Source organism: Carcharhinus amblyrhynchos, chromosome 30 (genome assembly GCF_965287045.1).
Source record: "Carcharhinus amblyrhynchos chromosome 30, sCarAmb.v2.hapA, whole genome shotgun sequence".
NCBI classification, from domain to species: domain Eukaryota; kingdom Metazoa; phylum Chordata; class Chondrichthyes; order Carcharhiniformes; family Carcharhinidae; genus Carcharhinus; species Carcharhinus amblyrhynchos.
The window spans coordinates 8274962-8290663 of NC_137353.1; the positions used below are offsets into that span (position 1 = coordinate 8274962).

At 42.1% G+C, this 15702-nt stretch overlaps 1 protein-coding gene across 7 annotated transcripts in view; it reads left to right on the forward strand.

The window, feature by feature from the left end:
- Positions 1-15702, forward strand: part of rerea (arginine-glutamic acid dipeptide (RE) repeats a) — a 529737-nt gene that overhangs the window by 489424 nt on the left and 24611 nt on the right. For 6 of the 7 annotated variants that reach the window (XM_080215241.1, XM_080215245.1, XM_080215244.1 and 3 more), the window contains 6 exons: positions 2438-2530; positions 4651-4850; positions 5736-5897; positions 7046-7159; positions 13101-14440; positions 15006-15228. In XM_080215241.1, coding sequence (XP_080071367.1) covers positions 2438-2530; positions 4651-4850; positions 5736-5897; positions 7046-7159; positions 13101-14440; positions 15006-15228 — 2132 coding nt within the window. The remainder of the gene's footprint in view (positions 1-2437; positions 2531-4650; positions 4851-5735; positions 5898-7045; positions 7160-13100; positions 14441-15005; positions 15229-15702) is intronic. The other variant, XM_080215246.1, reaches the window with a different exon arrangement.

Below are 15702 nucleotides of genomic sequence, written 5' to 3' on the forward strand. Positions count from 1 at the left end.
ATCAATAACTCCTTTATGGCCTTACTTAAATGCTGTTGACACCTCGTCATTGGGATAGTAAATACTGAAAAATGTGAGAAAGCATTTTAAAGTGTCTCTTTGCCAGTTTTGCATTTAGAAATTTGTGGGTGATGGCTTAGGATAAAACAGAGGATGGTGCCACTCCTTCTGCCCCATTTAGGAGAACAGTATTCTTTTGGGTACTTACTTTAGACCAACCGGGTTATACTGGTGACACACTTCATGCTCCAGTTTTCTTTGCAACTCAACACTACCGTATAAATGTGGGCATATTCACACTGTGTTATAAATATTGTGCATGCATGTCGATGCCTACTTTCCAGAGGAGCTAGAGTGCTTGTGTAGCCACTATATTCTGGCTGGCTGGCTGATGAGCAGTACGCTGGCAACATTGTGCGAAATGCCATAAAAGCTTGTGTTACGGACAGGAGGAAAGTTAATTTAAAGAGCACTGATTCTTCCTGTCTGTAAACTGAAAGGTGTTTCAATTGTTTCCCTAGAATCATAGAATCTTACAGTGCAGAAGGAGACCATTCAGCCCATTAAGTCTACGCCAACCACAATCCCATCCAGGCTCTGATCCCCATAACCCTGTGCACTTAACCTACTAGTCCCCCTGATATTAAGGGGCAAATTAGCATGGCCAACCACCCTAACCCACGCAGCTTTGGACTGTGGGAGGAAACAGGAGCATCGGGGGGAAACCCACGCAGACATGGGGAGAATGTGCAAACTCCACACAGGCAATGACTCGAGGCCAGAATTAAACATGGGTCCCTGCCACTGTGAGGCAGCGGTGCTCACTGTTGTGTCACCATGCCGTCCCCTAGGTGTATGTTATACTGTGTGAGCTCTCAGCCCCTCAAACTTGATGATTCCTGCAGCATGTTGACAGCTTGTTGCTTTACAATGAAATTGATGTGACATCTCACTGTATAGCAAGACCACCACCTTGGAAAGTGGATCAGTTTTGGTGAAATTTGCACCGAGTGGATAAGTAGGGATCAAGCGATTGAGAATTGGAATGTTGACATTGCATTTATTATTGTAACACCATTAAATGCAGTGCGTAAATCCTAATTAAGCAGCAGTGTAAGTGAGAAAAGAGGCAAGCTAATTTATACTTTTAAAGTGAAACTTAGTGAGGAGCACAGACTTAAAAAATGAAGCCAGCTGTGTAACAAATAAAAAGTTGAATTTTTATTTAAACATATTCCTGGTACTTATTTATTTTTAAAGCTAGAATTCCTATTTGGGGGATTTCTAGCTTTCCTTCAATTATTATTGAATCCTGACAATGCCGCATTTGCCAATCAAGTTTCCCTAAAAGATGCGGATAGGCCATCCTGAACCTCTGCAGTCCTTTTGTAATGGTGGTCCCACCATGATGCTGATTAGGGCATTCCAAAACATCAACCCAGTGATAATGGAAGAACAGCAGTTTATGTACAAGTCCGAGTGATTTGTGACTTAGCGAGGAACTTGGAGGTGACGTTCCCGTCACATTCCTTGCTCGTTATAAGCTTCACAGGGAAAGCGTGTGGTTGTTGAAGTCAGAGTTGTTGCAGAGTGCGTCCTGCTTCAGTTAGATTTTTTTAATGCTGTTTGTTCACAGTGACAATTTCCAGTTTGTTTATAGGAGACTAAAGAACTGTTCCAAGACCTGTTTTGCTCACAGTTGGCAGATCTTCTGACTCCTCCACTAATCAAAATAGTTATGAGCATTAAACAGTGAAATGGTCAGCTCAAGGGTCTGTGCTTTGGAGACTATTAAGTGGCCATGAACTGGCTGCACAAGAAACAACATTTCCTTTTGAAAAGAACCATGCAAAGCAATTTCCACTGCATTAATTGACTCTTGATATAAAACTAGACATTCCATTATAGAATGACATCATTGTGTGTGGTTTTCATTTCCTGTAGTTTTTTTTCCAAATTTTCTCCCATCTGGGGGCCTGCCATGAAATAATATATAAAAATATTCCAAATTGGGAAGGCCCGAGCGGAGGGAAAGCAATACACTGCTGTTTATTCTGTGGAAAAATACAGTAGGATTTATATTAAAGGTTAAAATTCCTATATTATCTACTCTGTCCAGCCCCTCATGATTTTGAACATTGCTCTCTTATCAAACCTCCTCTTGGCCGCCTTCTCTCCAAGGGGAACAGTCCCAACCTCACTGATATTTCCTCAAAACTAAGGCCTCTCTTCCCTGAAACCATTCTTGTAAATATCTTGCACCCTAGTTTCATACTGTTTATTTTTAACACCACTCAAAATACTGGCTATGTGCCTTCACTATCTTTGTAAAATCCAAATACTCCTTAATATAAACCCAATAATGAAATGTATTGTCTGCAGCCATTTACCACAAGCTGTTTGGAGAAGGGTTCACTTTTAGAATTTTTTTCCACAGTGGATCTCAGCTCAGCCAGTGAAGATGACTTTGACAGTGAAGATAGTGAACAGGAGCTGAAGGGATACGCCTGTCGCCATTGTTTCACCACCAGTAAGTACTTTTTAATTATTCAGGCGATGAGAAGTAACAGAAGGCACTTTGCCCAGTTACTACTTTTTTTTAAGTGACTATATATGTGTGCAATTAAATATTTCTGGGTGCTGACCAAAGGTTGCCTCTAGGTTTTTAATTAAACGTGTATTTACTGAATTCCTAAGAAGCCCCGGGTGGTGTTGGTTTCATTCTGCAAATGCTGGTGCAGGTATACCGGCACTGATGTGAAAGAGTAAATAACCTCACAACACCCAGTTAAAGTCCAACGGGTTTATTTGAAAGCACAAGCTTTCAGAGCACTGCTCCTTCATCAGGCGGCTGCACTCACCTGATGAAGGGGCATTGTGCTACCAAATAAACCTATTGGACTTTAACCTGTGTTGTGAGACTACTTGCTGTGCCTACCCAAGTCCAACACTGGCAACTCCACATATTGTAAAAGAAGGAGAACCTGTGCAAAAGTATCTCATTCATGGCGCAACTTGCTTACTCAGAAGCGAATCACCACCAACCCTTTTCTCTTCCACTTAGTGGCAACCTCAGCTTGTCCTCCTGTTACCAGTAAGAACATAAGAAATAAGAACATAAGAAATAGGAGCAGGAGTAGGCCATCTGGCCCCTCGAGCCTGCCCCGCCATTCAATAAGATCATGGCTGATCTGTCGTGGCTCAGTTCCACTTTCCCGCCCTCTCCCCATAACCCCCAATCCCCTCTCCTATCAAAAACCCATCAACCCGCCTCTTAAAAATATTTAGCGAGGCAGCCTCCACCACTTCAACGGGCAGAGAATTCCAGATATTCACCACCCTTTGAGTGAAGAAGTTCCTCCTCAACTCCGTTCTAAACCGCCCCCCCTTTATCTTGAGGCTGTGCCCCCTAGTCCTACTGTCTTTTTTGAGCGGGAAGAGTCTCTCCACCTCTATCCTATCCATCCCATTCATCATCTTATACGTCTCAATGAGATCTCCCCTCATTCTTCTAAACTCTAACGAGTACAAGCCTAGTTTATTCAGCCTCTCCTCATAGCTCAACCCCCTCAACTCCGGTATCAGCCTAGTAAACCTCCTCTGCACTCCCTCCAAGGCCAAAATATCCTTGCGCAGGTGCGGCGCCCAAAACTGCACACAGTACTCCAGCTGCGGCCTCACCAATGCCCTATACAGCTGCAGCAAGACCTCCCTACTTTTGTGGAGAAAGTACACTGTGATAATACTATCTCAGGTAGCAGCTGCTTAACGTTTGTACTGTAATATAGGCAGCAGAGCACATTTTCTTTTGCAAATGCAAGGATAGAAATGGAGGGTAATCAGTGGGTAAGTAGGTACTGCCTTCTGTAATTCCATTCTGGAGGTGAAAGTCTCTTTCCAAACTGTGACCAAGCCCTGCATTCATAAACTTCCGTAGGATTATGTAATGGAAAGGAAAACCAACAGCAATTAATTTAGATTTGGGGGTGTGGAGGGGAGCCTTAACTTTCTCCCCACTCTTTACTCGCTCTGCATTAAGAAGATGTATAGGTGATTTTTGCTATTGAACGCCATTTAACCAGTAAGGTGTAAAATACTAGAGGGAAAACACTTGCCTTGATTTTCCTTCCCCTCTGTCCGGCCTTAACTTTGTGCTACCCCAGAACAACACCACTAGGATAAGGAGCCCCCAACCTATCCTTGTAACCCCACACATTTACCATGGCTAATGCGTCTAACCTACACCTTGAGACACTAAGGGACAATTTAGCATGGCCAATCCACCTGACCTGCACATCTTTGGAGCGTGGGAGGAAACCAGAGCACCTGGAGAAAACCCACGCAGACACGGGGAGAATGTGCAAACTCCACACAGTCACCCATTCAAGGCCAGAGTTGAACTTGGCACTGAGAGGCAGCAGTGCTAGGCACTGCCACCATGCCGTTGCATGATCCTGCACATTGCCTTCTGTGCACTCCTTTGCTGTGAGCTACAATCAGAATTAATCTTATTTGTACAGCTTTCCTACCATTCTTCATGTATTAATTCAATAATGCATAACCAAATTGGGTCATTGCAGTGGGAAATGTCCAGAAATGTAGTCATTTAGATTGGTAGTACAAAAAAAAATTGTTTTATTTTTAAATCAGCATCCAAAGACTGGCACCACGGAGGAAGAGACAACATATTACTGTGCACAGAGTGTCGGATTCACTTCAAGAAATACGCAGAGTTACCACCTATCGACAAACCCGTGGATCCACCACCATTTATGTTTAAGCCAGTCAAAGAAGAAGAAGATGGGCTCAGTGGAAAACATAGCATGAGGACCAGAAGGAGTCGGGGCTCGGTATGAGTCATTATTTCTTTCTTTCTTGCCTTTATAAATTTATGCAAAATCAATGAGATGCTGATGCGGTGAGTAATTTGGCAATATTCTATTGAAATCCTCCAATGCATTTTAGCACCAACATTCTAATTTATTGCCTTCTCCAACTTGGTCCTGTGATGCAGCATGGGATGTAACTACATGCATCCTCTTACATAAAACAAAACACATTTAAATCGCGCAGCCTGGATGACACCAAATGATTATGATTTAATGTTGTGTTATCCACGCAGTATAAATAAATGTTCTTTGTTGAGTCTTCTATATTTAAAATTTATAGGAAACCATTGTCATTCAGTGTAGTGTGAACATTGAGAGAGGGCTAATCAAATAATAAAAGTCAAGTTCAATTTTCCAACAGGAAACTTGTTGTCCGAGTCACAGGTGGTTTCAAAAAAAAAGCTGGAAACTTGAAGAACATACAGCAATATGCTGGATTTTTAAAAACACTTTGATTCTAATCTACACAGCATTCCTGTCAAAGGTACCAGGTACCTTTTGCTCATTTGTTTAAAACAAAAAGTAGTGAATCAGGCAAAAAGGGATGAGTGACAATGGCAGTTACTGTAAGATTAGACAAAGTGTTCAGATTACAGGAGCTGGTCTTATCAAAATAATCATGTCATTCCTTTTGCATGCAGCAAGGAAGCCTCCACCTTCAAAATTAGTATACAGTTTTTCTGATCAAAAGGAGCAGAAGGATTACAAATGGAATCTCAGGCACCAACATTGACCAGTAATTAACTAGAAAGTATTAATTGGGAGCTAGCACTGTTATAAAAGCGCTTATGAATTATTAATCACCCCAATCCATGTGGGTCTAATAATAATTTTATTGTCAATTAGATGTCTTCACTGCGCAGTGGTCGTAAAAAGCAGACAGCCAGCCCTGACGGTAGAGCCTCACCTATCAATGAAGACATCAGGTCCAGCGGCCGTAACTCTCCCAGTGCTGCCAGCACTTCCAGTAATGATAGCAAAACAGACTCTATGAAAAAGTCCAGCAAGGTAATGTTCTGACAATCTTCATAGTGAAAGCAATTACAAACTACATTGTCATAGCTACTGAGAAGGGACCCGTTTTGAGGCAGAAAGAGAGAGAGGTAGGTTTTAGAATCAGCGCCATTCCATATTCTAAGAAAAGCAGAAAATACATGTCTATCCTCACTCGTTTTACAGGTCATATTTTTTCAAAAAAACCCTACTAAAATTCAAAATGAGACTGGAGTTTATTGATACAGGTTTAATGTAATAACTTGCGATTATGAATGATAGTCTCACAATCAATGAATTATACTTCAGTATTTACTGTAGTATTGCAGTGATTGTACTATAGGTGCATGGGTCCTTTTCCTATCGGAAAGAAAATATATTAGTTGATCTCTTTTAGTCTGCCACAAATTCATCATAATTTAATATTTTTTGTGGGAAAGAAGACATTAAACCACAAAGATTCATCAACCAGTGAAGCATCTAATGTACTTTGCCATTTATGTTGATGAACTGTGGGGGGTCAAACATTTTGGAATTGTATCAGTTATATATGCTGGTGGTGTATTGGCATGTTCTTTGGTGAAATGCACATTATTTTTCAATCTCCTCCCTGCCTAAACAGTCTGTTCTGGGTGTTCTTTGAGATAATGAATAGAGCATTCACTCGTTAATCCTTATAGGGATGGGGCTAGAATTTGGACCTAGTTTATGTGTGGATTTCCTTGTGGAGCAGGAATACTCCTCCAGAACTTGCAAGGGGATCTTGGGCTTCCCTGCCACAGGCTTCTCCCAACCTCAATTGCCTTCCAATCCCCCAACTTCCTTGGATGTCGGAAAGTATCTTTTTTTTTGCATTCCCCATGGAAACCTGCCACTATCAGAAATCCCCCTCCTGTCCATGACCGAGGTAGAGATTCTTCCCAGGTTTTGGACAAGATCTGCAGTTTAAATTGCCCAGGCTTGTCACTCGTGCTGCCCACACCACATTGCGCCCCAAGTTAAAAACAGTTATTATTCCTTCAGGTTCCTCATTTAGGAATTTTGTGTTAATATCAACTATGGAGATGCTGCAGTTTCTTTTTATTGATTTCCATCCTTCATTAACTCAGGGATGGTTCTGTTCTACTTGTGCTAATGCTTTTCTCCATGTTTTTGAACTATAGAGATCAAAAGATGATGTGTCATCACCATCAAAGAGTGCCAAACGCCAAAGAGAAAAGGCTGCTTCTGATACAGAAGAATCAGAGAGATTAAATGCAAAGAAATCTAAAACACAGGTATGTACTTGGCCACAATATCAACTATTTCATCATTACATGATGAATTTGTGCATTATGTGTCCCATTTGCAAACCTGCAATGTACCTGTTTCCAAACATCATCAAAAGCCATTGGTTAGCCGTTTGAATACAAACATTGAACATGTAACCTGAACCACACAATGTTGTGATGTCCCATGCATCAGGTCAAGAGCCCTCCTAACTAGATGCCGTGTGATCTCCAGGGAGAGGTGAAACCCAGATCAAAATTACTCCTCAGTTAAAAACCTGCCAAGTTCTTCTTCATTTGCTCAAGGTGATACAGCCTGATCTGGGGGACTCTGCTGGCCAAGACTCAATTACCTCTCATAAGATGAAAACTCTGACATAGTTAGAAAACTGGTCCAGTTCTCTCTCTCTCTCAAAGTTACAGAATGAATTAACACCTCCTACACAATCTAGCATCCTGTTTCACAGTTCTATTTTTTTCTGGGAAAAGAAGAACCACTTAGGATTTAACCCATTTCTTCCTCTGTGCAGTTGGTCGTTGGTCTTTGGTCCACTCCAAGCAGTCAAAATCAAAAATAATTTTGTCGTTGAGGCCAGAATCCAGCCCATTAATTATATCATGGACAAAAAACAAATCGTCCCTAAGTTTAAGCTCAAGTGTAAATTTGGGGCATCAATTCACTCAATTGACTTTAGCCAATGTTAAAGTTACGCTGGTTACAGGCAATTAACAGATCGGACAGTTGCACCTTCCTGCCCTGTAGGAATCACTGCCACTCCAGGTACTGCGTTTACCCATAGTAAAACCCCATTTACTACAGGGTCATAGAGTCATAGAGATTTACAGCATGAAAACAGGCCCTTTGGCCCAACTTGTCCATGCCACCCTTTTTTAAAACCTCTAAGCTAATCCCAATTGCCCGCATTTGGCCCATATCCCTCTATACCTATCTTACCTTTGTAACTGTCTAAATGCTTTTTAAAAGTCAAAATTGTACCTGCCCCTACTGCTGCCTCTGGCAGCTTGTTCCAGACATTCACCACCCTCTGCATGAAAAATTGTCCCTCTGGGCACTTCTGTATCTCTCCCCTCTCGCCTTAAACCTATGCCCTCTAGTTTTAGACTCCTACCTTTGGGAAAAGATATTGACTATCTAGCTGATCTGTGCACCTCATTATTTTATAGGCCCCTAGAAGGTCACCCCTCAGCCTCCTATACTCCAGAGAGAAAAGTCCCAGTCTATCCCGTCTTTCCTTATGACTCAATCCATCAAGTCCTGGTAGCATCCCAGTAAATCTGTTCTGCACTCTTTCTAGTTTAATAATATCCTTTCTATAATAGGGCGACTAGAATTGCACACACTATTCAAAGTGTGGCCTCACCAATGTCTTGCACAACTTCAACAAGACATTTCAGTTCCTGTATTCAGTGTTCTGACCAATGAAACCATGCATACTGAATGCCTTCTTCACCACTCTGCCCATCTGTGACTCCACTTTCAAGGAGCTATGAACATGTATCCCTAGGTCTCTTTGTTCTGTAACTCTCCCCCACACCCTACCATTAACTGAGTAAGTCCTGCCCAGGCTCAGTCTGTCAAAAGGCATCACCTCGCCTCTGTCTAAATTAAACTGCATCTGCCATTTGTCAGCCCACTGGCCCAGTTGATCAAGATCTCGTTGCAATTGGAGATAACTTTCTTCACTGTCCACAATGCTACCAATCTTAGTGTCATCTGCAAACTTACTAACCATGCCTCCTACATTCTCATCCAAATCATTAAATGACAAATAACAGTGGGCCCAGGACTGATCCTCTGGTGATCTAATCAGGGTCCTCCTGATTAGATCACAGCTCTGTGGATGGAGCTTGTGACAGCCATTTTTATTGCTGTCCTCCAGAGATTTTCTCACATGCTTACTTCAACACTAGTCATTAAATAACAATCACAAACAAGAGTGCCAACCGATGTTTCGTTCCCTGATCCAGACATATTGAGGCTCACTGTTGCAGCACTACTGCCATCCTCATTAAGGTCAGCTAACCCTGCACAGACCTGGGATCTTTCTGGTCTGCACAGCTCAAAACTTGGCTTCATTTAAAACTTTAAACCAAATTCAGCTAAACTATAAAGGTGAGAGGTGAAATGAGTAGCTCAGAATGGACAACGGGTTCAGAGTAACCTATGCAGGAAGTAAAACATTTACACTATTTGTACTAAGATAGACTCGCAATATCTTGTATATTATTTGATCTAGACATTATTTTTGACTCCAGAGTTGGTAACTCACCATAAGTAAAATTACAATTGAGAGGTTTCTCTTCATTTTTGTTGCTGGAAACTCATTTCCCTAAAACAGAGCTTTTTGAATCATTGCCAATGACAGAACCAAAGACAAAATGATCCTTGGGACTCAGGACTGGGGCTGCCGCAGGGTGTGAGTGATCTGGACAAAATGTGCAGTCTAATTACGAATAACATTTGCCACATTTACAAACAACACATTGTCATTTATTTGCCAACAATCTGCAGGAATCTGAGAGGTCTTCTTATTGGTTCTTTGTGGCCGTGTGTTTTTGTAAGGTTCAGCCATTATTACGTTATTAATTTGAACCCAGCATTAGTCCCAACCTACAGAACTCAGGAATGGTGATGTTCGCTGTTTTTCAAACACTCAAGAGGATACTTTAAGGGAGTATAACACTTTGGACAAAAGCAAATTACTGCGGAAACTGGAATCTGTAACCTAAAGGGAAGATGCTGGAAAATCTCAGCAGGCCTGGCAGAATCTGTCAGGAGAGAAAAGAGCTAACGTTTCAGTCCTCATGACCATTTGTCAAAGCTTGAAACATCAGTCCAGAGCTTTGACAATGGGTCATCTGGACTCAAAACGTCAGTTCTATGATTTGATTTGACTTATTAGTGTCACATGTATTAGTATTCAGTGAAAAGCATTGTTTCTTGTGTGCTATACAGACAAAGCATCCTGTTCATAGAGAAGGAAATGAGAGAATGCAAAATGTAGTGTTACAATCATAGCTAGCGTGCAGAGAAAGATCAACTTAATGTGAGGTAGGTCCATTCAAAAGTCTGACAGCAGCAGGGAAGAAGCTGTTCTTGAATCGTTGGTAGGTGACCTCAGACTTTTGCATCGCTTTCCAAGGGAAGAAGGTGGAGGAGAGAATGTTCAGGGTGCGTGGGGTCCTTAATTATGCTGACTGCTTTGCTGAGGCAGCAGGAGGTGTGGACAGAGTCAATGGATCCTTACAGATGCTGCCAGACCAGCTGAGATTTTCCAGCATTTTCCCTTTTGTTTTAACATTTTGGACAAATTGCATGGTGCAGACCATTTAATCCGATTTCCACTCTCCTCAGCAATTGGGACCTGAATGGGTGTTTATATAGACAAAATTGAATTGATTTATTAGATTCATTACGCATGGAGAAATGACAGGATGCTGACATTCACATAGTAATAATATTGTAAATGTTCAGCAATATGTGCACCATTGTAATCATTTGCATTTTGTTTGTTGGAAGATGTAATTTGTGCTATAATTGCTCCAACAACATTGCAATGTTGCTATTGAATGAAATGTAGGGCAGTCAGTATACATAGTTGGCTCATTATGACAGTGATGCACTTGGTTTTAAATTCTGGAATTAATGTTTGTGTTTTTTTCTAAAATATCTACGAAATGTGGGGCAAAGCTGCAACAACGTGCAATTTCTAATGAAGTGAATGGGTTTGAGAGAATGGAACGAAATCACATCAACAGTGAAGTTATGCTGGAGTCTGCCATTAGGGTTAGCAGATATTGTCAGTCTGTCTCATAATGGATTCTGTAATGGCACCTCAAGCATGAACTGTACTTCCATTCCCAGCTAGCAGAAAAAAAGCTGTGGGGAGATTTGAGACGTTGAACGTGTCAGGAAAACCTTGACCGTCTCAAGCAGATATTGTTTTAAAAGTATATGTGACTGAAATGCAGAGATATTCTAAAAAGTAAAATACCTTCTAAAATTGAACTGTCTTTCTCCCCCCCTTTATTTGTCACATTCAACCTAAACACGATCATAAATGCAACTTTAAATTTTTCCAAGCTAACTGTTTCAGATTTTAAATGATGTATTCAATGGATATTTTAGTGGAAAAGAAAATACAATTTCAATTTAGAACCTTGTGTAAGCGGAGGTTGGAAACCGTCGATTGCTGGCTAAAATAAAGCGTGATTCAGCAGTATAAAAATGTGGTATATGGCAATGCTTCAAAATTGTTCAATGGAAAGAAAAAGACCACCATCTGCTTCATATTTGCATTGAAACATGGGTTTTGTAAACTAAAGCTGGGTTAATTAGACTTGCTGTGTGTAAGCTATGATTTTTTAGTTACAGTGACAAGTTGATTAAAGTGTGGCTGTTACATTATGTTGATGAAAAGGCAGTTCCATCTTTTGAATGTAAGCTCCCAGATTGAAATTTTAACCTGCATTGAAATTTTTTTTAAATGTTAATATCTATATGCAAATCTAATCAGTTTCCTGCTTGCAAATCTATTTGTTGTTTGCTCATAATCTAGGTGATATATTGTACGCAGAATGCTTGTAAGTCATTGATGGTGAAAATAGAGATGTTTTTAGTCTGGAACACAATTTCAAAATCGTTTCCTTCGAACTATCCTGGTATAGAAGCAACAACTGTTAATTGGGCTATCAAATGGCTGGAATCTGTTTTTACTGCCATTTGTCATATTTTAGAGTGTCACGATTATCTCACATAAATAGTTTACTTTTAAAATTAGCTAACCTATTTCAGGTTTCTGTGATTTTCTTATTTTGCATTCTTGGAAAACGATACTTTAATGGGAAAAAGCATTGTTTCCACCTTTGTCAAGGAAGGGTATGATAACATACTGATGATCCGTTCACTCCGCAGTCAGCGAGAATGGAGAATTTGGTGCTCAGCCAAAACTCCATTCACTTCAGCTAAACCAGAGAATCCCAGCCGTGGGCGAGATCAGAGATTTTTAAAGTTTGAAAGTTATTAATTAGTCACAAGTAGACTTGCATTAACACTGCAATGAAGTTACTGTGAAAATCTCCTAGTCTCGACATTCCGACACCTCTCCAGGTGCACTGAGGAAGAATTTAACATGGTCAATGCATCTGCACATCTTTGGAATGTGGGAGAAAACCGAAGCGGCGGAGGAATCCTACATAGAATGTGCAAACTCCAAACAGACAGTGACCCAAGCAGGGAATTGAACCAGGGTCACTGGCACTGTGAGGCAGCAGTGCTAACTGCTGTGCCACTGTGCCGCCCAGAGTTCAAGCCGAGACGTTTTCATTTATCTTTCCATGAATTCACAGCCCCCAGGACGATGAAATCAACTGCGCGTTCAGCAGAGCAAAATTGCACCATTAACACAAAAAAGCAAAATATTGCAGATTCTGAAAATCTGCGCAAAAATGGTGGAAATACTCAGCAGGTCAGGAAGCATCTGTGGCCAGAAATAGAGTCATAAGTATTTATTTTAAGAAAATAAATATGTGGTTAAGTTGGTTTGCAGTTTATTCCCATTTTTGAACTTTCTCTTTGCTGTTTCGTCCATGCTGTCCATTGATCTGTGGTCAAGAAAATGGGACTTGTGCACTTATTAGGTCAAATCTGATAGAATATTTGCCCCTATAAAATGGACAGTTAGCTTTGCCTTCCTGGTGGGGTGTGCTGGTGGGGAATAGCAATGGTGTTGTCTAATTAAACAGCTTCACTAAGCACCGCTTAGTTAACATTTGAAATTGCTATCTTAAGTGATCATTTTCAGGTTCTGCATATCCAATAAAAGCCCAAATGATGCTTAAACGTTATGATCATGAAGCAGTTACCATTTAGTTAGGTTCAGTAAATATTATTCAGTAACTCATTGTCTGTATTTTTATTCCTAAACAGGACATCAGTAGGCCAAATTCACCATCCGAAGGCGAGAGCTCTGACAGCCGCAGTGTTAATGATGAAGGAAGCAGTGATCCAAAGGATATTGATCAGGACAATCGCAGCACATCACCAAGTATACCAAGCCCAAGGGACAATGAGAGTGATTCTGATTCCTCCGCACAGCAACAAGTATTACAGTCTCAGCCTCCAGTACATCAGAGCTCATGTGCCTCTTTGCCACTCGTACCACTGGAGCCATCGCAGATGCCCCCTCCGGTGTCTTCCTGTGCTGTATCAGTTTCTCAACAGTTGTCCCCTGTGCCACAGCCACGGAGTCAGACACCGCCTCATTCACTGATGCAGCCTGCACCGCAGCTTCACCCCCAGAGACTAACATCGCCACACCCTCCGATTCCACAACAGCTACAACCTCAGTCACAACCTCTTTCCCAGACGCAGCCTCAGCTTCTTCATGCTCAGGTCCAACCATTGCCTCACTCTTTGCAAGCACAGCCACACATACAGCATCAGCTGCAAGGTCCGCCTTTCTCCCTCAATCCCCAGCCTCCGCAGCCTCAGATACAGCAGGCGTCTGCCCAGCCTCCAACTGCGACACACCCACAGCAACACACTCCTACACAAGTGCAAGCACAGCCTCCACCACCACCTCAAGCACAGCCACAGTCGCAGCCTCCAAGGGAACAGCCTTTGCCACCTGCTCCAGTGACTATGCCTCATATTAAGCCACCACCCACAACACCAATTACTCCTGTTTCTAACCCACAGTCACACAAACCACCAACCCACCTTGCTGGACCACCTCCGTTTCCACAAATGCCTTCAAACTTACCGCCTCCTCCAGCTTTAAAGCCATTGAGCTCCTTGTCCACCCATCATACTCCCTCTGTTCATCCACCTCCGTTACAATTAATGCCTCAAACTCAACAGATTCAGCCTCCACCTGCTCAACCCCCAGTATTAACCCAGGCTCAGAGTCTGCCGGCAACTGCATCTCATCCTCAAGCAGTATCTCACCAAGTTCCTTCACAGCCACCGTATGCCCAGCATTCTTTCATCCCATCAGGGGGTCCAGCCGTTGCGTCTTCATCAGCCTCTGCCACGTCCAGTGTTGCACCCATCTCTACCATTCAGCCTACTGCTTCCATTGTTACATCAATGTGCTCTGCTGGAAGCATTACAAACACTGCTCCTGCCCCAATGACCAACATTCAAATTAAAGAGGAAATCCAGGATGAGCCAGAGGAACCAGACAGTCCACCACCATCTCCAAACAGGAGTCCATCTCCAGAACCGACAATTGTTAGCGCACCAAGCCACGCCAGTCAGTCAGCCAGGTATCTTTTTTTGTATTCTGTAATTCTGGTAGCTTTAGAAGATTAATGCATTTTTTTCCTCCAATTTCTCTTTTTTATTGTGAGTGCTGTAATTATTTGTGCAAAAGATTTCTCTTCTTGAAAGCTACTTGCTACATCCTGCAGAATAGAATAAGTAATAATCGGGGCAGCGCAGTGATTGGTACTGCAGCTCCAAGGACCGAATTCAGTTCCAGTCTTGGGTGACTGTCTGAATGTAGTTTGTACATTCTCTTTGTGTCTGCATGGGTTTCCTCCAGGTGCTCCAGTTTCCTCCCACAGTCCAAAGATGTGCAGGTTAGGTGGATTGGCCATGCTGAATTGCCCCTTAGCGTACCAAGATGTGTAAGTTAGATGGATTAGCCACAGTAAATGTGTGGGGTTACAGGGATAGGATGGGGAGAGGGCTTGAGTAAGATGCTGTCAGAGAGTTGGTGCAGACTCAGTAAGCCTCTTCTGCACAGTAGGGATTCTATGATGGAGAAATTTACAGTTTTGTTTTGGTGACGTTTCCATTTCGCTGCTAATCATTTGTGTTTCATCTTAGGTTCATCAAACATTTGGATCGTGGCTACAATTCCTGTGCTCGAACAGACTTGTACTTTGTACCACTGCAAGGTTCAAAATTAGCCAAGAAGAGGGAAGAAGTAATAGAAAAGGCCAGGCGTGAGGCTGAGCAAAAGGCCAGAGAGGAGAAGGAGAAAGAAAAGGAGAAAGAGAAGGAGAGGGAACGAGAACGTGAACGAGAGAGGGAGGCTGAGAGAGCTGCGGTAGGTGGTTCCTCATCGGAACAGCTTAATTGTTCCTGACTAGGGGCCATAAATGTAAGAAAGTCACTAATAAATCCCTTTGGAAATTCAGAAGAAACGGCTTTACCCAGCGAGTGAATAGAATATAAACTCGCTGCCCCAGGGAGTTGGAGTGGTGAATCGTATTAATACATTCAAGGAAAAGCTAGAAAAATGCATGAGGGAGAGAAGAGTCAACGGTCATGTTGAAAGGATTGGGTTGGTGTGGAGCATGAACATTCACGTAGACCACATGGGCCAAATGGTCTTTTTCTGGGCTACACACACTGTGTGTACCATCACTGATATTATTGTGCAGCATTGTTACAATTGTCAGATGTTTAATAAATTTTCAGAAGCTGCAGGCAATTCCCAGGAGAGGAAGGAACTGTGGGGAGTGATTCACCCTGGGCATTGGCCATGCAATATCTACCAAAACCACCCTGGCAAAGGCAG